General features: G+C 35.9%; 1 protein-coding gene and 1 long non-coding RNA gene across 2 annotated transcripts; both read left to right on the top strand.

Annotated features, from left to right (window-relative positions):
* Window positions 1–11,741: 11,741 nt before the first annotated feature.
* On the top strand, window positions 11,742–12,501 carry LOC131032959 (uncharacterized). Its single transcript, XM_057964063.1, has 2 exons — window positions 11,742–11,854; window positions 11,935–12,501. The coding sequence occupies exons 1-2, from the start codon at window positions 11,833–11,835 to the stop codon at window positions 12,276–12,278; spliced, it is 366 nt and encodes a 121-aa protein (XP_057820046.1). The 5' UTR covers window positions 11,742–11,832; the 3' UTR covers window positions 12,279–12,501.
* A 1,454-nt stretch (window positions 12,502–13,955) lies between these two features.
* Window positions 13,956–24,339, top strand: LOC131032978 (uncharacterized). The gene is made up of 2 exons (XR_009103533.1): window positions 13,956–14,871; window positions 23,933–24,339. It is a non-coding gene; the product is annotated as an uncharacterized LOC131032978 (long non-coding RNA).
* Window positions 24,340–27,639: the final 3,300 nt, after the last annotated feature.

The raw sequence follows: 27,639 nt of genomic DNA, 5'->3' as shown, positions 1-27,639 counted from the left end.
GGATATATTGTGAAATCATGCTCAACAAATAATATAAATATTTTCTTACCGCCTTTGATAGTTCTATTTCCCAATAGAGAGAAACCAAACCTAGTAGAGCACAAGCACACATGGCTACACTAGGTCCTTGTAAAAAATTATAACAGAGTAGTGGAAGCCCACTTATGCCTCTAGTAACTCAAACTACATGGGATTTGATTCTATCTAATTCATTGAAGGCACTCCCTAAATTTATTGGGGAGGATTTTAAGACTCTAGTAGAGAACTTACAAAATTTAGTAGATGTTTGTATTGTTCATCATGTAATTGAAAAAATGTTGTTATTATGAGGATCTGGTTATTATTGAGAGGGGGGGGAGGGGAGGGGGTGTGATTCAGTAATAAAATAGATCTACAATACTTCACCAAACTATACGGTAACTACTCAAACAATCTTCTAAGCTGATTTAACAAACCATTCGCTCAAGTGTTCATCAATATTGAAACAAAGTAAAGATATCAAATGCACAAATCAACAATTCATCCACCACATGAACACAAAGATTTTTGATGTGGAAACCCAACTGGGAATTAACACCCACAATATGTATTTGTACTCTTTTGGAATGCGCTCGGTTAAAGGCCTAGCCCGGTCAAGAGCTTACAAGATGCCCGGTTAAGAACAAACCTTGTTAAGAGTCACTTGGTCAAGGGATTTTTCCTTAGCCTTGTTAGGAGCTCTACCCTGTTAAGAGTAACCTTGTTAGAGGATTTCAAAGTAAAGTTAATGAGCCACCTGGTGAAGGGATTTACAATAATAGACCTGTTAGGATCTACCCAGTTAAGGGATTTCAAACTGCTGTAATTGTTAGGGAACAACAGGGCAAATGATCTGATTATAAGACTTCCTTGCTTGCTAGTGCAGATCCTTTTCAACACAACTCTTCTACACACATGCAGACACTTCAATCTGGTTTGACAATACCTTCTTCTCAAACCACCAACACAAAATCTCTCTTCTAACTAGCCCTAAATACACTTTTTAGTTAGGGCAGCTACAAACCCTAATTACATCAACAAGATACAATGAATTTACATTTAGCGTGACAAAAAACTCTGCCAATATACATTACAGATTATTACAACAATTTTATAGATGATTTCCGTCGTTGAATGATCACCACACATCGATTTGATAAGCAATCAAACCCTTGTTACATTCTTCTAAGCACTTTGATATTTCCCAAGAAATTTGATCCTTGTAAGTGCTCAAACACCATCTTATCATTAAAAATGGATTATGAAACACCATCACTAAGTTATGATCATGATAAGATCCACCGCTAAACCTTAAATCATTATCGGTTAAAGATATGATATCGGTATTCATTTTTCTTCACAGAGTTCATTATAGTCAATTATAAATGTGCTTTCTAGCTCACCAAACTTGATGTGATTTCAATCACAGACTCATGCCAATGTTATGAACATATATTCTGAACCGCAACACTTGAATCTTCTCCAATTGTCCGTACCAATCGCTTGATCATTGCTTTGTTCTTGTTTACTTGTTGACAACAACTTAGCATTTTTGATGTCTAACTGATTCCACTACCAGTTAGGCTATACCGGTTGGTCTAGATGGCCTAGATGACTAAACAAACATGGTTTCCATCAATGACAACACAAATAAAGTCACCAAACATCCTATTACAATTATATCATCATCATCATCATCAAGCCAACAATCTCCCCTTGACAACATATACCTGATCATATCAACTTTACAGGTCATCTTCTCATCTCATCATCATCATCTCCATCAGTTATGCCAACAAACGTCACCTTGCATTTACTCACAAAATATTTCAAAGGAAAATATATTGATTGGTATTGGTCCCTATGACCAATTTCTATCACCACATGGGCTCAAATAGGTGATGTATTCTTAGAACCAATGAGAAAGGAGATCGATCTTCACTTATACAACATTTGATTATGATTAAGAGAGATCCAAAATTTTACATCATAGACTTCAACATGAGATTCCATAAGACCTAAAGAGAATTTTGGTTATATCTGATCCTCGAGAAGGTATGGTGATTGCATTCTAATTTAAATCCTTCAATTAGACAAATCTATTATGATATAGTCGCTTGGTGAGTAAACACTCCCAAATGCATATGGTTTGGTCATGAGGGTAGAAAATAATTGTATAGATGTTGAAAATATTCCCCCAAGACCTCCTATGCATGCATTTCGTAAATTATTTATTTCTCTTAAGGAGGAAGCTCCCAATACTGCATAGGTTAGTTCCCCTAGGCATATCTACCTTACTACTTAAACGACAAATTTAGATTCATCATATATAGCTTCAGAGATGGATGACATGAAGACTATTTTAATTTTTTTTGAATGAAGTTATTGATCTCAAAAGATAGCAAGAAATAAACCAAAAACCTCCTTATCAAAGCTTCAAAGGTGGTAGGGCTACCTATTAGCCCAACTACTACTAGAGGCCTCCAAGGAAAAATTATGCTCAATCATTCAATTAGATTGTTCTAGTTCCTACACCTTTGAAAGTGATCATACCTAATCTTGATAGCGAGTTAGTGGCTGGATAGAATAATTTGGTACAAGAATTTGATGCCTGATATTTTTCTTGAAATGATGCTCACATGCCTTGATATTTTCCTAGGATAAATTTGCAAAAAATGAGAGTAGAGAAATGAAGGCAATGGATGTTGATTGAAACGTCTCCTCAAAACTAGTATGATCTACCTATAATAGACAATATGGTCTTGATATCTCAAATGTAGGGAATTTCTTTGGAGAAAGAGTGATAAATTGCATGTATACATGTACTTTTCTCTTGAATTGAGAAAGAGAATATAGTATTTGTGAATGAGGTTTCAACCTCAAATATTCCATAAGTATAGTCTAATTATTTCACTTGGTCAAAGAGAAATATTGTTGAAAATCAAGATATAAGTCTCCAAATAGAGATTGCATTTATGAGGAATCTAGTGGGGAAAGCTATTTCCCTACCATTTGAGATACAAGAAAATATGATAAAAAAATAAGGTAAATAATCATGGGCTTCAATCTTGGGGGTCACTAAATGTGGTAGAATGATTGACAATGACCTCAATTATTGATTTGTTGTCTAATGTGTTGTCTATCCTAGAGCGGAAAACCCTTTTGTAAGTTGCATTGAATGAATAGGAGAAGCTAGCATTCATGATTCAAGTAGAGGATTCTAATTGGGCCAAGGTAAAGGAAACATCAAAAGTCTCCCAATAGTAAATGGTGATTACATTTTTGAATTCAAAAGGAGTTCTCAATAAAACTAATATGACTCCATTTTATATGCATCTTCTAGTGGGAAAGATATTACTACACAATTCCATGATAGATTTACACCCTTTGAGATGGTGTATGGGACAAAGGCTATGATGCCTGTGGAATTTGAGCATAAGACACTTAGAAAAACCATAGCCTTGGATATGACTCTCTCTGCAACACAACAGGATAGGCTCCTGTAGCTTAATGCCTTAGATGAAATCAGGAAGTCATCCCTGTAGCACACAGAAACAATTCATAATCAATGCATGAAATGACATGATAGATATATAAAAGACAAAGCATTCAAACTAGGTGATTGGGCCCTTCTCTATGACTCTAGGTATAAGGAAAATTTGGGAAAACTATAGATGCCCTGGTTAGGGCCTTATGAGGTGATTGAAACATTTTCAAATGGTGCAGTACGATTGGACACTATTGATCCTGTAAAATTCAAATTGTTAGTGAATGGCCATCGCCCGCGCCTTCCACTTCCGTCATTCATTTCTCCACCTCACTTGTTGTGCATTGTGGATCGACTTCATGCATGATGAATTTCTCCAACTGTCGTCATTATGACACGATCTCAGGTATGCTTGTGTTTATTTATTTCTTGTTACATACATTTATTAAACCATATTTTGTATCATAACGATATTTACATAGTGTACTTTTAAGTCATCCTCTACATGTGTGGCCACCTATTAAACCTTAGGTTGGGGGGAAGTACAATGCAAATTATTCTTATGGATAATTCTTATGTCATCTCAAATAAAGTTTAAATTTAAATTATTTCGATTTGATGTGACATTATGTACTCTGTTCCTATTGCTATACCTTCTGTCGCCGCCATTTTTTTTTGCTTGCCTTGAGTTATTTAGAAATTGTAGCTGGGTTATTGGCAAGAATAGCATATTTTCTTTTGAGAATTTGTAGAGTTGGGCATATTTCTGCAATTGGTGAGTTGAGAGTCCTAGTGTTACAATGGGTGGTTTGCCAGTTTGCCATGAACCTACAGTGCATGATGTCCTTCTGCAAGACCAGGTTTGTGAACCTGAATTCCATAATAATGGTTGGTTAGACTATTATCTGAAGCTAACTAAGTTCAATGAGGATATTGCAAGAGAATTCACTAGTACATTTTCTGATGGGGAAGCTCGGGTGAAAGGATTGAGAGTTGTAGTGACAGAAGAGCAGATTGCAGAGGTAACAGGGTTGCCAGCAGATGGGAAAAAATACCCTTAATCAAAGGACGTACGAAGTGCGAGGGCAAAATTCATGCGACAAGGTGACCCACCTTTGGTAATAGATAAGCAGGGGACTAGACGAGAATCCCTTCCTCCTGAATGGATAGTAGTAGTGTTATATATCATGAAATATTTGACTTGTGAAGGGAGATTCTCATGCCTGCATTCCCACCATTTTAATCTTCTGATTCATCTGTGCCATGGGAGAAGAATGAATGTTTCGAATGCGTTGTATAATCTTCTTTTCATCAGTGCAGTGGAGACACAAAAAGTTAGGCCTCACTTTGTTACTCACCATTGTTTGATTAAATTGTTGGTTGAAAGGTCTTTGAGAGATGTTTCCTAGATGACCTGGGATGGATTTGTAAAAGTTAGAAGGTTTAGGGTGACTTATGTGGGTCTAGTAGAGCAACCCCCATCTCAAGAAGGGGAAAATTTAGAAAGACATGGTCTTGCCATTGAACCCTCATCCTTCGGGATATCACTAGTTCAAAATATTCCTGCAACAAAGGAACCCTCACAGGGAGAAACCTTATCAGAAGTAGCAGAAGCCTCAGTAGGGGTTCCATCACAAACCCTAATAAGAACTAGGGTTGCTGCACAAAGGGAGAAAGGTAAAGAGAAGCAAATTGACATGGAAATAAAGAAAGAGAAAGGAAAAAGTGGGGATTCAGCCCCTCCTATGGCAAAGAAAAGAAGAATTGCAAAAAAGGTTTCTCGTGCAACCACTGTAGAAGCTGAGGAAGCAACCAAGGAATTAGGTACAGAAAGTCGTCTCGCAACCACCAAAGAAATGTCTCTGCGAAGAGGCGACTTGCTTCGAAAAAAACCTAAAAATCAGAAGCAATCACAGTAGCCGAGTGCCAACATTCTTGTTGATTCCCTAGAGCAAGAACTGCACAGTCCTTACCAGAATTTTATTCCTCCATCCTCACCTAAGGAGCCGCAGGAGGTTCAGGAACTTGAAAAACCTAGTAAAGAAGAAGATAAGGGTGAGAAAGTAGAGTTGCAGAACCCTCATGAGCGGCTATAGGAAGGTGTGGGATTGGATGGGCTTAACAGTTTGGCCTCTGTCGCAGAGAAGATTGTTGAAACAGAAAGCGGGTCTGGGAAGTCAAAGCCTAGAGTACCAATTCACATACCACCTCCTTTTCTTACTAGTCATGCTGCCGCTCTTGCCTTTTACAGAGAATGGGAGTTAGAAAAAAGCAGAGATGTAGAGACTTATTGATCAACAAAAGAAGATTATTGAATAGAAAGATGAGGAAATTGCTCAGCTAAAAAATAAGGTGGAAACAATAGCCACCATGATACCACAACTAATGCAGTGCAGAGCACCACCTCAAGTCTACTCCTTGTATTTGAAAGAGTAGCATATTGTTTTCAAATGATGAGAATTGTTAGGGAGCTAAGCCCTTCTTTAGGAACACCTCTGGAGTTCTATCATGTCTACCAAACATCTCCTACAATCATCGAAGATTTGCTTTGTGAGTTCTATTTACATAATTATGTAGTCCCTGATGATGCTGATTGGAATCCTCTGCTCTACATTAGAGATATTCAGCTAAGGGCTCTCATGTCATGGATTCAAAACAAAATTACTAGGGGAGAACAATTTAAGTTATATAGGAAGGAAGAACTTGATCTCTCACTTCCGTTGAGAGCTGAGTCAAATAATCCAAGAAGGCTTTATTATGACTGGCAAAAAATTATGTATTAGCCATATTTTGGAAATAACACTCTACCCCTAAGAGAAGAGATATACCAAGAATATGAGCAGATGGATACGAGTGAGGGTCAAGTAGCAATTGGACATTTAGTGCAGCGCTGGAATAGTCTACCAGATGAATTGAAACAATCTGAGCCACACTCCTTGTCAAATTATCATGCAACACTAAGACGGGCGGCCAAATATATACATTTGGGCAGAACAAAAGGAAGACATTGGTTGCCCCTTAGCTTACAACCACCAATTCTCCTATGGCCACTAATGGGATGCAGGGATAATGATCCGCCATATGATGAAGTAGCATAATGCTCCGGGTGGACATGGGTGGAAAAGATGAAAGGGTTCTATTGGAGCTTGTCTACAGGCGATTCTGGATAGGTTACCCCTGGGAATTTAAGAATCAATGCTAGAATTAGAAACTTTCATGTTGTTGGAGGATCAATAAGAAGCGAGGTTGGGGGGCAATGAAGAGCCAAAATAATGGCTCTGTTTTGATAGATTTTGCCATAGAATTCTATGGCAAAATCTATCAAAATAGAGCCATTATTTTGGCTCATCAGGTCTGCACTTCATCCTTTGGATTTTTCAAAGGAATCTCTTTGGCGGAGGGCGAAAATTGTCTCACCTTGGGTCCACGTGGATCACCCTTGATCATATAAATCAATGTAATTAAGCATTTAGAATCAATTTTTAGAAGATAGAAGATAGATCTGAAGGTTAGGAGCTCCAGATTTGGCTCACATTCTTGCTTGATTTCAATGTTGCATAACACACATGTTTTGTATTTAGGCCTGTGAGTCGAATCTTGGAGCCTGCATGTTGCCGATAGTTTGTAACTAATTTTCATGATTTAACATAGTTTGTGATGCATTACCTCCATCACTTTGATTTGCTTTTGTTGTGTAACTCTTGTTGCACGGTCCGAATTGTCCTGATTGAGGACTCTTCCACCATGAATGCACCAAGTAGTATTAGAGAAAGATTTCATTTTGGAGATCGCGTTGTCTTGTAATATTTTGTTGTAGGGTGATAGATTGCGGATCCGACCTACAACCACAGAGGACTTGCATGAAGATGGCACGAAGAGGAAATACAAATGGTGGAGCGCAGATAAACACATACCCTCTAGCTAATTCACAATGGCTCCTTCGTACAATCATAGATAAGAGGTGGCATGAGAATTTCCAATTAAAATTTATTGCATGGCAAGTGATAGGTTGGAAATGGCTTTATTTTCTGATGTGGAAGAATAACAAGTTATTGTGAGTTTCAGTGCTAAGTGAAGCAAGTTTTCTTGTTAAGACTCTCTTTCTCGATGTGTGAAGGATAGTGGGACGATCAAGGCGATTTCTCTTTATAGACCACCAAACCCATGGTGGAATTCTAGGGAAGGATTTTAGATGAACGCCCATCTCATGTCTTCAAAATCTCAAAGTTGACCTTACTGAATAGGCTTAAAATCGTATTGCGTGACAAATAATTTAAGGCCCAATACATGTATATCGAACTAACATCAATATCGCTTCACTATTTTTGGCTTAGTGTCTTGAGTTTGAGATGAAATATTCAGTGTTTTGGTTGATGCATTCATGTGTGAAGGATGATTGGTGCTGGGGGTTGGCAAACCTCATTGGGATGGCTCATTAAGGAGAAGGCTTCATGTGCCCAAGTGGGGATTGGCTACATGTTGGACAATTCATTCCACCTCTTTGACCCTTCCTATTGTGGATTGCAAATGGTAATAAAGAGGTTAGAAGGCCTTTTCTCAAATTGGCCTTCAAGGCATTAAGGATTTTGTCAAGTCTAGGGAAGCCCAAATGGTGAGAGAGGAAGTGGTGAAGTGGCTACTGAGAGAAGACAACCAAGAGAAAGCAAAGGTGACCACAACTCCCAAAAGGAAGTGTGATAGGTCTATTGGATCCTTCAGCTCAAAATATCATCTTCTTCTAGAAGGTACCTCTTTGAATGTGCAAATTCAAAGCGGGGGTCCTGGTGAAGCTGTAGGAGCTATGACAATTGATACCATAGAAAGAACATTGTGGAGTAGTAACAAAGCCCTTAATTTGACAATTCATGTATATAAATGATATTGTATGTTGTATAGGGAGGTTGAGCCCATTTTGTTAGTATTAGTATATAGTCTATGGGCGTATAGAGCTAGAAGTTGCAGGATTTGGATGTTTTATGAAGTTTTTTTATTATTAGACTTTTTGCAAACCATGTAAATATTTTTAATAATTAGTGAAACAATTACTGGTCAATCAAAAATGATAATTGGTGGTCATTATTATTTATAGCCTTTTACTTAAGATTTCAAAAGTAACATTGCATGCGAAACAATAATAACAATATAAACTTTCAAACAAATGAATGATAAAACATATGATGTAACTAAGCACAACTAACATTTTTCAAAGTTTGTTGTATGAAACATGATAACTTAAATTCTCATGACTATGAATTCATAATATTCCTCAAAACAAGGTTGTTATTAACTCTCACTGTGCTAATGATAACATGCCTTTTTTGTAAAATTTTGAAGAAGAGTTATTTAATACCTTGAACATCTTAGAACTATATTGTGCCATCTTTGGTTCTCAATTGGCTAACAATAAGACTAAATTTTTGATGACTAATTTTGGGCATTTCCTAAGTGGATTGTTACAGAGTGGAGGCATATTAGGTATGAGGAGATCACTAGATATCTAGGCATTCCCTTTGGTATAGGGGTCTCTCTTTCAAACACGTGGAATTGATTACTCAATAGACTCAAAGATAATTTAAATTGGAGCAATACACTCTTGTCTTTGGTGGGGAAAAATCAAGTTGCAAACACAATTTTTATTTCTTCTCATGTTCATTATTCATCTTGCTAGATGATATCTAAGAGAAAATATGTAGATTTGAACAAATTAATTAGAAAATTTCTTTCGTGCAAATGGGATAGTAGTGTTGGATTTACTCCTTCCTCTTGGTCTCATTGCATTCAACCAAAGCATAAGGGCGGGTTGGGAATCATTGATCCTAAAATTTAGGGGCTGTGTCTTATTGTGAAATGGATCATGAGAGATACTAAAGGGGATGAAACATGGAAAATACTTGTTCATAATCGAGTGTTTCAAGCTACTGCAAATAAAAAATGGCAGGTTGTTAATTAGTTGGATAAGATTATCATGACTCCCCTTTTTAAAATCAAGACCTCTTTATGTTTGCAATCCATATGGAAGGCTTGGTAGTATGTTTGCTAATTTATTTAGCGGAATGATTCCTTCTTGCAACATGGTTTCAACTTTGCATCATCGTCAATATGGTGGAACAAACTAGTGTAGTATCAATATGGTGGAACAAACTAGTGCAGTACCATGATTAGCCTCTTGCTATTTATTTTCCTAAGCATGCTTTTTATTTGTATAAGAAAGGTGTTCAATATTTTAAAGATTTGAGACTAACACTTTTGAATGGGTTGCATGGTTAAACATAAAAAAACAGTATGGGCTAAAAACCAAGTATAAGGATTTTTTCATATTTGTGCAATCATTAGTTCCACTTGAGATGTCCATTAAAGTTTGCACTCCAAGATAATGCAACTTTTTGAAAGTCTGGAAATGGTTTCCTTCATCTCATTTTAATTAACTTTCACTATTAAAGAAATTTCATCTTCATTCCTTATCTCACTAGAAGATCCTTCCATGTCTCAACAACAAATGGAAGTGCAAATTTAGTGCCAAAAGATGGAACAATATGAGTGCATAAATATGGAAAACCAAAGTTGATACAAAGACTCAATTATTGGCCTAGAAAGTTTTACATCATAAGCTTCCCATTGGAGACAAACTAAGATGTACTGCAGTTTAGCCAGTTAACTGCCCCTTTTGTACGAGTGTGAAAAATATGAAGCATATATTTTGAGATTGTCCCTTCATTAAGAAAGAATGGAATTTTATCTTCCAAAATCTTCTCTTATTTTTCATCATAACTTGAAGTGGAAAGAGGCTCTCCTTGGCCTTGGTTTGCATAATGATATTATTGATGATTCTATTAAACAAGTTATTTTAAGACATATTCAGAAGACTAGATGTACTGCTTTGTTCTCAAAAAGTTATTCTTAAGAAATTGGCATCTTATTACTTTACTTTGACATAGTTTTTCAAGCTTCTTTTTTGTAGTTACAACTTCTAGATTTGTCAAAGAGAAATGCTTCACCCATGGCTCAACTTCAACAACTCTGAGATCAAGTGAATCAACTTCAAAACAACTGCCATATGGACTTTTGCAAAGTATTTTGTCATGTTTCTACTTTGTAAAATCAGCTTTAGAACAACTGCCATATGAACTTTTGTAAAGTATTTTGTGATGGTTTTGCTTTGTAATACAAGTTGCTAGCCCTTTGTAATTAGTTCTAGCTTGAGATATTTGTTTTCTATTGAGTTGTGTTTTTCTCATCTAGCTACTTGTTGTAGTTGTTATTATTTATAATTTTTCATTTATTCAATATTAAAAAAATGATCAATCTCAGGTAATTTTGAGTCCATTATATTATAAGTGTGAAAACAAGAGGAATATCTAATTGTTTAACAATTGATAGTGTAGTGGTATGCAAATGAATTATCTATGCCACACCTACACTACCATAGTGGATTGTTCATGTTTTTATAAGCTTGGTGTTCTATGTTCAATTTGTATCTTTTTCTTATATAATGATTGTTTGTGTTGTATCTTCATTATGCTACTAGCAATGATACAATATGCAACATTTAACTTTGTAGTATGTAAGCAATATTTTATAGAGAAGTGGTCCATTAGTAGAACCATTAATCTAAACAAATCTATGTTAAAGATTTATACTTGAGAAAAATATTTATTTTTAATTTGTACCTCAAATTATGATGAATAAAATAATACTCAATAAAGAATAATAAAAAGATTAATAAAAAAATTATGAAAATTCAAATATAATAAAAAATCTTTTCATATACACACATAAATAAAATTAAGATAAAAATATCATACATTATTAATTTAATTAATTCGTGTATCCTTTATACCAACTCGTTAACCACCTCAACTCATTATCAGCCCTGCTGGGATATTTGACATTGATTTTCGTCCCTCGATTGTGTGTGTAATTGTCTTCCCCAGGATAACTCGTTAACAATCTAAGGGCGGGGAGACAGCTGTCTTCCCCAGGATAAAGACATCAGGGTAGCAAACGGAGACTGTCTTCCCCAGAATAAAGACATCAGGGTAGCAAACGGAGACTGTCTTCCCCAGAATAAAGACATCAGGATAGTAAACGGACTCTCCGTTTACTACCCTGATGTCCCTGATGTCCGTTTACTACCCTGATGTCCCTGATGACTTTATCCTGGGGAAGACAGCTGTCTCCCCGCCCTTAGATTGTACAAGTACAATTACACACACAATCGATCGAGGGACGAAAATGAATGTCAAATATCCCAGCAGGGCTACATATACACAATTTGGTCTGCTCATTTGATAAACCTTATTGGTAATACTTGCGTCCTCCACTTTGACATGGGAATTCAGTGGTCTGCTGGTATGCTATTTTTCTTGTATTTACAATTAGATTTTTTCAATGTTTCTGCTTTCTACTTATAAAATGAAGTGATGTTGCAGCCAGGGAGAATCTAGCAACCAGAAACGAGACACATGAGGAGGCTTCTGTGATAAAATGTTGGAAACTTGCGTGTGTGATATTGGGATTAGACGCCGTCATGCATGCTCCGCTTTTCAGTGCATTCCTTTCTGGCAATAGAAACAGAAGCAAGTGCCAGATTTGGTGGATTCCTTCCACACTCTCTGCGCTCTTTTCCTGTGTCACACTTTTTGCTCTTGTTTACATGATGAAACGCTTCTACTCCATTGGAAATCTAAAGCTCCTCTTCACTGCTTCAGTATTCATATTCGTTTCTGTCTTTCTTATGGGGGCTTTTCCGCTGTCGCTCTGTTGGGGCTTTTAAGTCCGTTTGGTTTAAGCTTGTAATGTCTAAATTCCAGTTTTCTATGCCATTTCCAGAACAGCATTAAAATTAAAAATCACAACTTACCACTCCAAGGAGTGTGTTATTGCTTGTGTTGTGTTGTGTTTATTGTATGTTGGTTTTGTAAGCTATGTTAAGGAGTTTCAGATATGCCAGCATGGTAGTCCAGTAAGGGTACAAAGTCTACCAGCCAGAGTCCAGGGAGGGCCTTTTATCTATTCAATTTTATCTTTTGTCTAAAGATCTTTATATCTTAAGATCTTGTGTGTTGATTCAAATGTCTCAAATTTATCTATTGATTTTTGAAAAACTTGGATGATTTTAAGCATTTCAAGATTTTGCATGACTCAAATTTACATATTAATTTATTTAACAAATTATTTGTTTAAATTAAAATTTTAAGAAATATTTTATTATTAATTAGAGATATCAATTTTTTACAATTTATAATAGTTCTTTGTGTTGATTTTTCATTTCATTATGTGTGTTTTTAAATATCAGATTTGTGATTCATCATGAAAAAATTAGAAAATTCAAGAATAAAAAAAATTGATCCACAATTTATACATTTAACTAATATAGGGGAAATGATCCAAGGACCCAGTAGTTGTGCACTCCCACTAGTTGTGCACCCTAACTTCGTGCTTCTCAAAATCCTATGTAGAAATTTCAAATCACTTTGATTTTTTTAATAGCCCCCAAAAAAGTGCACCCTAACTTCGTGCTTCTCAAAATCCTATGTAGAAATTTCAAATCACTCTGATTTTTTTAATAGCCCCCCCAAAAGTGAGACCAATAGCTGTGCAAAAGGGCCCCAATACTTGTGCAGCTGATGTGGCATCACATGATTGGTTACTTTTCACAACAAATGGTATATTTCATTCAATTATTGGTACTTATCATACAACTATTGGTGCAATGTTATACAAAGATTGGACATTAAATCAACAAATATGAAGTATTAAATCAACATATATAAAGATAATGTCTATGAGAATAAAAGAAAAATAAGATTTTGCTCAACTAGTAAATATTTTTAATACAACAACATTATTTCTTTTTTTTTATTCTTTCAAGGAATATAAAAACTTCCCCACATTAATCATCTTTTTAAATGACAAATAATAAAAAAATAATCTGATCTAAATTACCAAATAGTAAATTTTGATTCCTTACCCGTTAAATCGATCAAATTCCACCCCTTTCAAGTGGGCCAGTGCGAGGTCGTTTAATGAGTTGTCAACGTCGCTCCACCTGACTTAACCGCCTCTTACCTGGAGCCTGCAGTGTTCAGAGGAACTAGGGGAAAGGACCCAGTAGTTGTGCACCCTAACTTTGCGCTTCTCAAAATCCTACTTGGAAATTTCAAATCACTCCGATTTTTTTACAGCAGCTTACTTGGCAAGTCCCCTGCTTATAACTAAGGTTTCGGGGCCACATCATCAAATATGATGCCACATCAGCATGCTTTTTGCCAAGCTGTCCAAAACATCCCCCAAAAAAGTGAGACCGATAGGCGTGCAAAAAAGACCCCAATAGTTGTGCAACTGACATGGCATCACCTGATTGGTTACTTTTTACAATATTAGTACATTTCTTAACTATGGTACATTTCCTAACAAAAATTGATATTTTTTGTTTCAAACAAAGGTTTTATTTGTTCAAGGAACAAAAGGTATCAACAACCCTCTCAACAATTGATACATGTTCAACTACTGATCCTTTCCCCTAATTAATCCATAGCGAACAAGGGCGAATTGCCAAAGATCGATCTCTCAATCGTTCAGCGATGAGATGATAGAGATGATTGGCCTTCCTTTTTATCTCAGATGTGCCCAAAGCGAAGACCGCTCTCGAATTCCTTTCACAAACGTAAACCCTGGCTATTACTTTTGGGCGTTTGTTCGATCCTGTAACCTGTAGATGGATCCGTCTGCCGCCGCCCCCGAAATTGGGAAGAGAGTGCTGCGGCTATACGGGTTTTGTAACAGAATCCACTCGTTTGCCACGATGGAGGACAAGTGGTTGCGATTGTGGGAGTTGATGAGTTGGAAGAAGATAGATTGAGCCTGGAGATGCTTCACTTAAAAGTAGGGCCGTGGAAGATGTGAGATCCATTGCCAGAGGAATTCAGACAAAGCGTTTCATCCATGGGCTTCCTTTATCCGTCTTGAATGACAACATTCATGAATTGGAAAAATATAAGGGAGATTGCTGTTGTTATGAATTGCGGAGCAAGCAGTGGGGAAATGTGATGGGTGTGAAAGCGTGAGCGTCTCCTGCTTGTCAATTTGTTAAATATTTCTGTTTAGCTCGAAAGGGTGGATTAGTTTTAGCAGAATTGGTCAGATATAATGGAGGAATGAGATTTAGGATATATATTGCCGAAGAGGTAAAGATGGAGTGCAAGGTGGGTACTGAAATACGTGTTGCCTGGTGAGATGTTGAAACTGGTTAAAGGCAGAGCAACATGCGAGGACACATGGAAGAACCTGATGAAACTTATATCCCCAAATCTGGTGGGATCGTTGACACCTCACACAAGAATGATCAGCCTGAAATTTTTATTAAGGTATGATGTAATAATGGATTTATCTTATAAGCTATTTTGGGCATTCCTTTTTTAATCACTCAGTGGAGCTAAAAGGGTACTAAGAAAGGTCATAAATCTTATTTTACGTCAGCCTGATCTTTGACATTTGTTAGATTTCTATATTTCTATTTCGTAATTGATTGCATTTTTGTTTGTCTGAATTCTGTGTGCAAAAGTACGAAAATCTTTACATGCTCACGCTTTAAGTTTTAACTGCTGGATGGTTGATTGGTTACTTTAAATACTTAATAGATTGAATGGAAAAATACAGTTGCTTTAAATTGCAACATAACGTGACTCAACAATCCCTTATTATGAATCATTGACGGCATATAGAGATAATGTCACACATTTTTGTCTATTGAGATGTGAAACTGATAGGAGAGTAATGTTAATTATGATGTACTTGAATTCTGCTTGCGTGACTTAATTTTCTTTGCGTTGATTGTGTACGTTGGAGCATTATGGAATAACAGAATTTTTAACTAAAAAAAAAAAACCATTTAACTTAATGACAAGAGACAACAAAAGGCAACGATGAAATGAAAGCTGAGTGAAATAAGATCAAGAAAATGCATTGTAGGAACATCAATGTCAGACAAATAGGAGCTTCGAAACTAAAAAAAAATCAGATAGCCAAGATATGCAACGTATCGTTCAAAAGGATTCCCAATCAAGTTTGGATAAGGAGGATCAAATGAAAAGTGGATTTCTACTATGCCCTTAATCTCATAGTGTGCATAGGGTTATGAGTAGTTTACTTGTGGCTATCAATGTCCTTACTCTTATAGTATGCATAGGGTTATGAGTAGTTGACTTGTAGTTATCTTAATTCTCAATTGAGTTATATAATCATAATATAGTCTTATATAGGTAGTTAGGTCAGTCTATCTTAACTCTTAATTAAGTTATATAATCATAATATAGTCTTATATAGGTAGTTAGGTCAGTCTGGGTGGCATCCAAAACATAGTATAAATAGGAGGTAGTGGTTAGTTTATAGTCTTATATAGATAAATCATCTTGAGTGGCATCCAAGGCATAAGTATAAATATGAGGTGATGGTGAGCCTATGGGCATCATATTGAAAAGCGTCTTGGTCTTGGAGACTTTTGGAGGCTTGCTCCCTCAAAGTTGTTTCTCATTGTCAAGTATTATCAACTGCTTGCAGCACATTTCCTATCATCTTCTTCTCTTGTGCAATTTTTTTTATTACAAGTGGTATCAAGAATGGCAAATTTTTTCTTGACTCTTAAAGGTTTTTTCAAGTTCATATTGAAGTGGCTATAGTTCAGATCTAATGTCATTTGGAACAAATTTGTGTGAGTTGTTGCAATTAGGTCTTCCACGAATTTTTCTCCTAAGGCAGCAAAAAATGGTTTTTCTTTTTAAATTTTGAAGGTTTGAACATGGCACATTGATCCAACTATAGTCTTGATTTGAAGGCAATTGGAATCGTTTCCAATACGTTATTGCAATTTGATCTATAGACAGAAATTTATGGAATCTTTCAGCTTTTTTTACATTTTTGGAAAGCTTGGAAAAAATCATTTGGGGTATACTGTTCGAAATTTTAATTTTGAGGCTGAAAAAATTTCTAAAATCATGCGATCAAAGTTTTGGTCAACAAAAAAATTAGATTTTGCACTATATTGCTAGACCATAGACTAGAGGCAAGGCTCTACAATTTTGGTAAGACTACTGAAAGGTTAATTATCAGTAGAGGAGATGGATACCATAGCCATGAAAGAGGGGAAAAGAAGAAACCAAGAAGATGGAGGAGGATATTTAATACTAGCAAGAAATTGGATACCATACAAGGAGATATATCTAGCATCCATGGCACATTGGCAAGTATCAATGCTTATATCTAGAATCAATCAGGCTCACAATCAGATGTTTCAAGCAACCAGGGTGGATCAACCAAGTCAGCAAATCTGGGTCCAAATTCTAACACTCATATGGGATCTAGGAACTTGATACCAAAGGTGGATATGTGCAAGTTTTATGGCAAGGATCCACTGACTTGGATGAATCAAATGAAGAATTTTTCAAAGTGCATTAAATTCCAAGTGGACAAAAAGTGACAATTAATTTGGTATTGATGGCTATATGCACAAAGAAGAAAAAGGTTCTCAGTGTCGCATGATTAGTTTTACTTTTTACAGAAGAGTTACAGTCAGACTATAGCAATATAGCAATAGTGTGTTAGACAACTATTTCAACTAGTTAGCTAAACTACAGCAAACAAATCAGTCAATGATTAATACTTTGTGAAACGATTACATTTTTAGATACCCTTATTCTTATATTTTGTTGAGATGGCTATTTTTGAAACAAATTTTTTGAATGCAATTTCTTATTTTCAAAAAACGAAAACAAAAACACAAATAGAAATAGTTAGATTTTGTGCAATGGTCGTAACCTTGTTTTGCTTATATATTTCTTATCCATAGCCAGAACAGAAATTTTTGCAAGAAAATACATTCCAATTTACTCTTTTGATGAGCTAAACAATATTGAAGACACGTCTAGAAAATATGCAGTAAAATTTTCAGATCCTTTACAGAAGTTGATACTTGGAGCCTCCAAAGATAACATTTTCATGATCTGAGGATGCAATCGAGAAATAAAATTTTCCAGAGCCATGTGACATCGGAGAAGAACTGTACGAATAGTTTTAACTTTTTTGAAGCTTTTGCCATTTGTTCCTTGCAATCAGGAAAAAAATTTCATTGCTTTAAATAAGCTTCCTTTATCTGCATCATTTGGTATTCACATGCTTTGCACTGACCTTGTCTATCATTCTTGTGCCTGCATTTCTTGAACATCTTTGGTAGTATGAAGCTTAGAAGTATTCTACTGTCAGGATCGAGCAAAGAAATTTTTGTGAAGAAGTGAGAAAAGGCATCGAGTAGTCAAATAATTACACTTAATTACATAAGAATGATTCTAATTGATGGATTAATGGTTTTTTAAAGCCATAGAGAAATTAGGATTCTGGGCATAAGAGAGCAGTCTCTGATCTTGTGTTTTGCACTTTGACAATGGAAGCAATTGTCAGGCAGGGTAATGTACTAAATCTTCTAAGTTCTATGTTTGGGAGTTTTGACTTGAATTTCAGTCAATTACCCTATGAACACGCCAAGGTTAACTTGCACACAACCACACTTGGGTCTGGTGTTGAAGTGCTGGCAATGCTCATGGACAAAGAAACAAGCTAGTGTTGCCACTTGCCAACAAACCTATCAAGAAAAAGCTAAAAAATAAAAAATAGAATGGAAGGTTTTAGAATGGGGACACAGAACAGTGCAACTCTTTTTCTTTAGGAGTGTCATCAGCTAAAAAAACTGTTGTATTTCTAGAAGTCCATGAAGAACGATCTAGCAATTTGGGACAGTGCACTGTGCTCTGGAATTTGAAAAGAAAGAAGTCCTGTTTGAGATTCAGAATTTTGGTCACATACATGATTGATGATCTTAATCATGAGCTTCAAATGATTGGTAGACTGAGTTATTGGTCATATATTCTGCAAATATTCTTCTTAGGTCATTAAAAAGATTCAATATATTTAGCTTACTCATCAAACTAAACAAGAACATTGGGATTTTCAGCTTCCAAATATATGCCATGCTGTACACCTTTGAAGCTAGTTTCATGCTTGTTTTTGTGCCATAGCTATTTACTTTTCTATAAAGTACCTATCACTAAGCTCCTATATTTGACTGACATATTTTTATAAAGGGCTGGGCAGCTATAAGAGAGAATAGCTAATTGTTGTAAGATATGAAAATATCCCATGTAAGGGATGGTCCAAACAAAAACACTTAAGGGAGGCAACGTCAAAAGCCTATGTCATCAACTTTCTCAGAACCTCAAATTTAATTATATCCAAGAACGGAAGTGGGTGCCTTTTATAAACTAGAATTTATAATTACTTTGTCCACATTTTTGTGCCATTATATCATATAGATTTTCTGCAACGCTCCTCCTCCAGTTCCTTGTGTAGAAGAGGTCTCTTCTTGTTCCTGTCGAGTTCATTAAAGCCAAATCTTATAGCAATTTTTTTATTTCATATAGGTTATTAAGAGAGATGAGCCTTGAAAGATGCTCTTAGATTCAGCATCCATTTATAACATACGCAATTTAGATTTGGTGAAGAATTAGGTGCATATCTTGAATTCAGAACCTCAAGTTTAATTATATCCAAGAATGGAAGTGGGTGCCTTTTATAAACTAGAACTTATAATTTCTTTGTCCACATATTTGTGCCATTATATCATATAGATTTTCTGCAATGCTCCTCCTCCAGTTCCTTGTGTAGAAGAGGGCCCTTCTTGTTCCTGTCGAGTTCATTAAAGCCAACTTTTATAGCAATTTCTTTGTTTTATATAGGTTTTATTAAGAGAGATTGAGACTTGAAAGATGCTCTTAGATTCATCTTCCATTTATAACATAAGCAATTCAGATTTGGTGGAGAATTAGGTGCATATCTCAAATTCATGGTTAAAATGCCCTATAGATTTTACTTACTGTGTCATAACAACCTTAACGATGTAGACCAAATGCTACATGTCTGTTTAAATGACCCACCAGAGAACATGGCCTTGCTCTCCTTATTTTTTGTAATGTCAAAGCTGGGGCTTTTTAGGAGTTATAATGACCCTTTGCGAATTTAGCAGAAGTCTTTAATGTAAAATGTGCGAATTCCTTCTGAACCACTCGCTTTTTGATTTCACAGTTACAATGTAATTGACTGATTTTAATTTGTGTGTGGGGTTTTGTATTTTAAAAAATTCACATCAATTTCAAAACTCAAGCAAAAATAACATAGTTCCACAGAGTTTTCTGATCGAGGGATGCAGGGATGTGGGGGACAGGTTTTGGAGATGGGGGACCAAGGGCCTAAGTAGGGGGATGGCGGCGGTGGGGCAGCGCTAAAATACATGTACTACTTGAAAAAATAGTTACAAAAAGATGTATAAGCATAAGAATTACAAATGAAACTTTGGCAAATTAGTAAAACTTATAAATTACTAAACTTTGAAGTGAATATTAATAATTTAACATTGAAGAATGAAAATATCAAATTTGTAATTTATATTATATTCAAGATTTCATAGTAATGATTACAATGAGTACGATGATGATTACAAATGTTCAAAATAACAAAATGAAGCGAAGTGAGACCTCTAATCTTCTCCAAACTCCTCATCACTAGAACTGTTGGACTCCACATGGTCACTCCTCTTCCGGCTCTTCTTCTTGCCATTCCTCAACCCTCTTGCACTTCACTCTTAGTCTTTCACCTTGCACTTGCAAACTCTCACTTTCATACTCACTTGCAAAATCTCACTTTCATACTCACATCAACTTGTTGATTTGTTTTTGTGAGTTAAATAAAGGATTTTAGGGTGTTTTATATGGCTTGTAGGGTTTAGGTGTGGCCCATAGGCCTTTAGGGTTCATCCTTGGGCATAGGGATCAAAATTTGTTGAGTTTTTTTCTTTTAATTACCTATTTGTCTGTCCATCTGTAGGAGACTCTTGGACATTCCTGATACTTTTGGGAGACTCTTGGGAGTCCCCTGGATGTCTTGGGGACATTTCAGAATCCTTGGCATCCCGACAGTGTCTCTGAGGTGGCAGAGGTGGTGTTGGTGTGGGGGGACGTTTCCCCAGTTTCCACATCCTGAAAATGTCCCTATCCAGAAAATGTGAGATTTTTTGGAGGGGATGCATTCCAGTGAAACACTGAAAAAAAATTAGAAAGCAGTTCTTTTGCTCACTGCTAAAACAATAAATTGAAAATAAGATTCTCCAAGCAGCTCCCTCTCTAAACTGAAGCTGGAACTCATAAAACATTTCCAAGTATGCTCCTAGATAACCAATAAAAGATTTTGTTTGGCATTTGGCTACTGGTCTACTGCCAAAAATATGACCTCTGAAGCTGAGTTTCTGCGGCCCCTTCTTTGGTGTTCCCTTGAAAAAAACAAATTGTTTTCATGCTACTGCAAACTCTTATTATGATGTTTGCACTGCCTAAAACATATTGGTCCTGGGCTATTCTATTGCAAATGAAAATGATAAAATTAGGAATGACAGTTTTTTTTGTCATTATGCTGTGGAGATAGGTTTAAGGATCATAGTTTGCAATTTTGCACTAGGGGCAGGTGGGGACCTTAGGTACAAGGACATACATACCATAGTTATAAAACCTGGACTAGGCTCAGACTTTGGCAAGCAGATTTTTGACTTGGATTCAGATTCTGACTTGGACTTGGCGCTTAGAAATATAAGTTTTTAAAAGGATTCAAAGCTTTTACCATGAACTCTAAAATAAATCAACTTTAAAGACATATTAAGCTTGTTAATTAGACGCTACTTTGATTGCTTACACATATATACACTGATCAAATGAGTATTAAAGCAGATTTGAGTTGAAGGAAGCTACACTTTTTGAATATATAAATAGTCTCAAGTGTTTCAGGTGTACAACACTAATGCATTCTGATATCCGTGGCATCAAAAACAAAAATCACTACACATAGTTATGAACTATGGTGGAAAGGAGCTTGTATCACTTGACATAGGAGCATTACTTAGGATAGGGATTGATTTGGAAATTGAGAAAAAGTTGAACGGCTTAAAAATCTTGCTTTTTCCATCTAGCATTGGACAAACTGATTTTTAGTTTTTGGTCTCTAAAAATAGAGTGGGAGTTTGGGGGCAACAGCATTCCTGAGGTGGTCTTGAGGTTTTGTGAAATGAACTTCATCGAGTCCTAATTAATTCCTATAACTTAATTTATTTTAACCAATCTCCAAGAATCCTCCAAACCCTTAAAAAAATGCAAGTGTCAAAGCAATAGAGTAGTAATTTAGCCTTAACTACGGTTGCTGCCACTATGTTGGTTTTTGTTTGAATAGATTGTAGTTTTGGCTTCAATTCCCTTTTTTTTTGTCTCCTTGATTCTGCTTGCAAATAAAATGAGCATCATTTTGAAGTTTAAAAATCATTTTACCTGGAGCATTTCGACCTTTTTATACTTTTTCCAGATTTCCATTTGATTATTATGGCTAAATTTTCAGATGGTAATCACCAGCTCTGGTGAACTTGACCAAACTCAGTGGGTAAAATTTGAGCCTGTAAGCTTCAGTTTACTCTACTTGGCTTGGACTTGCCAAGTTTGATTGAATCTTGTAACTATGATGCATACCCCCAGGGTGTTTGTGTTCATACCATGTTTCAGTTATGAATGGGTATGTTCCTAATGTTCTCTTATACCTAAAAGATGAGAGCTATGACAGAGTAAGGATGTTTCAGACCACTTCTGGTGTTGACTTATTGATGATTTTCATGATGTGTAGCAAGAGAGGCAACGCGATTGTTCATTGTGAGAATCGTTTTGTTCAGCTATTGCAAAATGTGCACTATATGCAAGACAAGAAGTTGCTGTCAACATCATGATTTGGCAGGCGCAATATGTTTACTCTCTCCGTAAAGCCCAGAAGCCATAGAAAGCTGTGGAGGGTTCTGCAGCAAATGTAGAAATCTGTGGATCCGTTGTATTCCTTCACCTCCCTTCAACTTTCAGTTTCTTTAGTTGTCTTCTTTTATGCCAAAAATCTGAAAATGCAAATGAAAACAAGAAAATGATAGTGGGCAAAGGCAAACAGGAAAAAAATATAAGTTTTTTAAGTTGGGGCCTTGTGGCGCCTCCACAAGCATAAGACATTTTGAAGTTATTTTAATTTTTGAGTTTATTATTAGTTTTTTTATATGTTCAAATTGGGATGCTGCGGCAGATGGAAAGACATCCTTGGGACATAAGGGACGACCTTGACATCCCCCGGGGTCCCTCTGTTGAAGGGGCATTCCTGTTATGCCCCCAAAAAACAGAAAAAAGAGGATATCCCCATTCCTCCATCCCCAGGTTGTCCTTCGCCCTCAGAATGGCATGAATACCCTGGGGATGTGTCCCTGGGAGCACTGAAAAATAGCAGCTATATAACACATGTTTTCCCTTGTATTCTAATTTCAAGTGGTTTGCTTAGAACAGTTTCATCCGTAGATTTCACTATAAAGATTAGGTGGAACGATTTCTTGTGTGACATTTTTTTTGTTTCTTACCTTTCTGTTTCTTGTTTTTCTGTGCAGAAGAGGAATTTTGTGTTTTTACTTCATTGCTCTCTTTGTAAAACCTGTTTTAGTTGCATCTACTTTTATTATTGCATTATGATTTGCTTGCTTGCACAGCTGAAGCGAATTTGAGGAATTTTGAGTTTGGAATTCAAAAAGTTGTTTTTTTCTTGTTTTATTCAAATTAGAAATAAGTATGACCCTATATGTTAGTGCATGTTATAGTCTCGTACATCTGTATGTCATGCAAAACTCATTCTGGACAACTTCCAAGATCCAGTTAGCAGTGTCATAATATCTTTCTGTTCAGATGACATTCTGCTTCGTCCTACCAATTTGGCTTTCTTACTGGCACACTGTATGTCAATTATAAATTATAGCTGATTATTATGGATCTAGCTTAAAAGCAGTTACTATATCTTGATGATATTCGTGATTTTGACTGTTAAGCTTCTTAATTGCACTTTTCTCATGTCAAATAATCATTAATCAGACTGGACCATTGAACTGAAGCATTTCTTTTTTTTTTAAAGAATGCAGAAGTTCATGCCAGGCTATAAGATGCTATAGTTTTTAAAAAGGTTCAGAATTCTATTAGAGTAGGGTGTTTGATATCCCAAGCCTTGGTCTAGACAGGATAAGGATTATACCATGCTGTTCAACATAGAGCAGAAAATCGAAACTTTACAACAAACAATAGTCAAAGACTATACTAGACTGAGTAGCTATTATTGTATGCCTGTCGACTGTCACGAGAGAATTAATGAGATGTTTTTGTAACAGTTTGGATTAGAAAATTGTTCCCCTGAAGCATAGATACATATATTATATTGAACTAATAGTTTCTTACAACATCTGTTACTCTGGTACCTAACCAGTGAGTTCTTGTATTTTTACAGGTGAAGCGTTGAAATAGTTTTTGGTCCTATATTAATGGTATTTACTATTCACAAAGGAAAGCAAATTTGAATAGAAAGGTTTGGACAAAGTTACTTGTAGAATGCGCTATATTTTGGGCTGAAAACCTCCTTGACTGGCTTGATTTAATATTTTATTCCTCCATCAAGGGTGCTTTAATCCTACAAACAACTCGAGCACAGGAATTGTTATTGGGCATTCAAAATGTAATTTGGTATTACAGCAGTCTAATTCTTCAGTGAGAGCAATTCTTTGATGTTATTTTTAGTTCATTCAACTGTTTTGGCTTTGTTTTTTCTTTAACTGTTATGAATATAAAGAAACAAAGCTGCTTGTATAATGCATTATATATAGAGCAATAAGACTCCTTAGCTGGCTTAATTCATTATATTTAGTGCAAAAAGCCTCCTTAGCTGGCTTGAATTAGTATTGTGTGTTTCTATCAGGGGCTTCTTTAATCTTGCAAACAATTAAAGCATTCTAAATGTCTTAAAGGCATTGAAAAATTAGCTGGGTATCGTAATGGACCAATTTTTCAATAATATTTTGGCTTTTGTTGTTCGTCTTTTTTAAGTGTTTGATATTCTATATTTTTTCAAATTTTTAAATATGGTTCAATTCTTATATGGGTGTGTTAAAAACTCAGTCAATCGTTAGTGTGGATATTGAGGTCATTTGTTGCCCAAGACACACACAAAATCCATTACACATTATGTTAAAATTCATCTTAAGAAAGTCTTAAGAGCAGCAGATATGCATATTGCAACTAACTCGTCTATAATTAAGAAACATATAGAAAGTATTAAAGAGTAATATGTTGCCCCCCGGAGTGAGTTATTTCTTGAAATTTTGCTCTAGTTGTAGTTCCTACCCAAACACTTTTATATATTACAATCCCTCTCCTATCCCTTACAATAGGATGACAACCTTGCTGAATGATCCCTACACCTCTCCACAAAGGCTTCTAGAAACTCCCGCTTGAAATTTCATCAATGCTGTTTCATAGGATCCCACTCTTATTTGAATGAACTTTTCTAGTTGTGGTACTATGCTCGAAGGTGCCTTAAGCCTATAATCCAAATTTCATCAATGCTAATTTATAGGATCCTACTCTTATTTGAAATGAACTTTACTAGTTGTGGTACCATACTCGAAGGGCCTTCCTTTGGTTCCATTTTCTCGACTTTTTGCTCTAGCTGTAGTTCCTGCCCAAACATTTTGTCTATTACAATCTCTCTCCTATCTCTTATAATGACAACCTTGTTAAATGACCACTGCACCAAGGCCTTCTAATTTTTTTTTGTGTGACCAAGCCTATAACCCAAATTTCATCAATGTTATTTCATAGGGTCCTAGTCTTACCTGAAATGGACTTTACGAGTTGTGCTGCTGTGCTCAAAGGGATTTCCTCAAGCTCTATTTTCTAGCCAACAAGAAGTACCATTGGTACCTATAATTCTACACAATTTTATGCTAAGAACATTTTGTTAGTTTTAGGATCAGAAATGTAAGCAATCAGAAAAAGCAACACATGAGACAATGAACACGATGTTTACCTTGGGAAAACCTTCCTTCTTGAGGGAGAAAAAACCTAGCCAATAATATCTCTTATTAAATAATACAGAAAATTTGCCTTCACAACTTGGCCAATCTCAAGGCCAATACAATGATGAAGTGAAGGCACCTCACTAGGCGCAAATTTACAAACTGAAATAATATCTTCTTAATAGGTATTAATCTGAAGTAATATGTCAATATGTTGAAGATATCGAACTCCTCAAGCACTAGTTTATCTTCAATGTGTTGTATGATTCAATGATCTAACTTTCATTCTTTATTCACAGCAATTCCTCTACTTCACTAATGCTGTTCCAGAGGTGGCAATTTGCTTCTTGCAATAGATACATAGATGAAGTCGCCTATGGCGATCTCAATGCTTGTATAACGAAAGATAGCAATCGACAGTTTCTGTTAATGACAGTTCAGATGTGCAATCGGATGTGGATTGGTCTAATAAGACCCTCAATCTATTTATGAATGTTTGCTTGATATATATATAATTATGAAGGATTCTATGCCCTCCTCTGATGGATGCTTGCCTGAATTATCTTCTGTCTTCTCGAGAATCCATTGGGTGTTGTCCCCCACCTTGCATTGTGATTTCCTCAATATATATAATCTTGCAACATTAGAGGGTTGTATCTCTTCATAAACACACCTCTTCATACGTGGGTCTGTTATGCAAATCGTGACTCTTAATGTTGTTTGGTTACCGTTAACTAATTGCTATTGCTTGTATCCGTTTGTCACTCGTTGTTGGTTAATATGTCCACGCTTATGACCAAATCAGGTCTTGTACATTGTTGGTTAACATTTCCACGCTTATGACCAAATCAGGTCTTGTACATTGTTGATCTTGAATTTGATAGGAGAAAGAGTCTCCCGCCGCTACAATAACATCAACACATTTTAGTACAATATACCCTCTTTCTTTACAAGGTAATCAATGACTTTTTTTGTTGATTCTATTTTTCTCTCATGTTTTGCTTCTTGTGATGCTAATCTTTTTCTCTTATATGGGTTGCACTTGAGCATGTGCATGTGGCCATACACATATTGGAAGGAGTTTGATTGAACCTATTTGTGTGATACTTATATGATAGTATTTTCCCTTAGGCCACATTACAATTTAATATGACTAAGCTTGTCAATACAAATCATATTTTTGGGGGTCCAATGAAGTCACAAAGATATGAAATTTTACATATAAATAGCCCTTTTTGTTACTGTAGCATCGTAAATTGCATTCCTATGCAATTTATTGCTCATCTAGGTTTTTTTAAACATGTATGACCTCCCACATCTAGTCATATTCATCCTAGCTCAATTCCATATTGATTTCCAGCCTCCTTCCCATTTTGGACCTCAGGTCCCAATTTGGGATTGCATTGGAGAGAGGAAGGTGCCTTGGGTGCCCACTCCTAGGAGTAGGCCAATTAGGGCACCTTGCTCCCCAATGTTTGGGCCCAAGTTTGAGTCACTTAAATGTTGGCTTGTTTTAGTGGGAATTCCTTGTCCTCATTAGCATAAAATGATGAAAAGTAGATCTTATTCACCCATCAAGCATTTTTTAATGATAAAAGGAAAGGTTAGGCCTATAACATGCCATTGCCACATGTCAAGATAACACACCATGTTAATGTAATAGCTACGGTCGGATCCTTCATGCTGATGTAGCACATGAAAATGTGTGAATGACCTATCGACCTTACACATTTTATATGGTCAATATAATAACCATTAAGCGATTAATCAGGATGTGCAATATAATGATTGTTATGAACCAAACTGATTAGTGTCTTACCCATCACCCTTGAAGAAAGTCATATTGGTTGATGTAGAGCCGACTCTTGACAAGGAGACATGCTGTTTGGTGTGGGCATACTGTTTGAAGACACCCACGCATGTGTATATATGGATCGGCTATCCCTCTCCTCCATGCATCGATTAATATACAACAGATTGTGCTCTCCCCATAAATATCAGACATTGTTATCATATGTAGATCAAACTATCAATAGATATGATTATCATCTAACTAGTTCATAGACAATTTTGTCCAAAGAAATTGATCTCATCTTTAGGCACACATTTTGTGATCGGTATCTTCAGTTAGGCACATACATAT

The sequence above is a fragment of the Cryptomeria japonica genome, chromosome 10 (genome assembly GCF_030272615.1).
Source record: "Cryptomeria japonica chromosome 10, Sugi_1.0, whole genome shotgun sequence".
Taxonomy (NCBI): domain Eukaryota; kingdom Viridiplantae; phylum Streptophyta; class Pinopsida; order Cupressales; family Cupressaceae; genus Cryptomeria; species Cryptomeria japonica.
This window is presented reverse-complemented; position numbering and strand designations above follow the sequence as displayed.

What these genes read in the sequence shown, in the direction of transcription:
- LOC131032959 (XM_057964063.1), top strand. Translation starts at nt 11,833, where the DNA reads ATGGGAATTCAGTGGTCTGCTG. An exon ending in GGGAATTCAGTGGTCTGCTG is followed by an intron (nt 11,855 to 11,934) that starts GTATGCTATTTT and finishes GTGATGTTGCAG; the next exon opens with CCAGGGAGAATCTAGCAACC.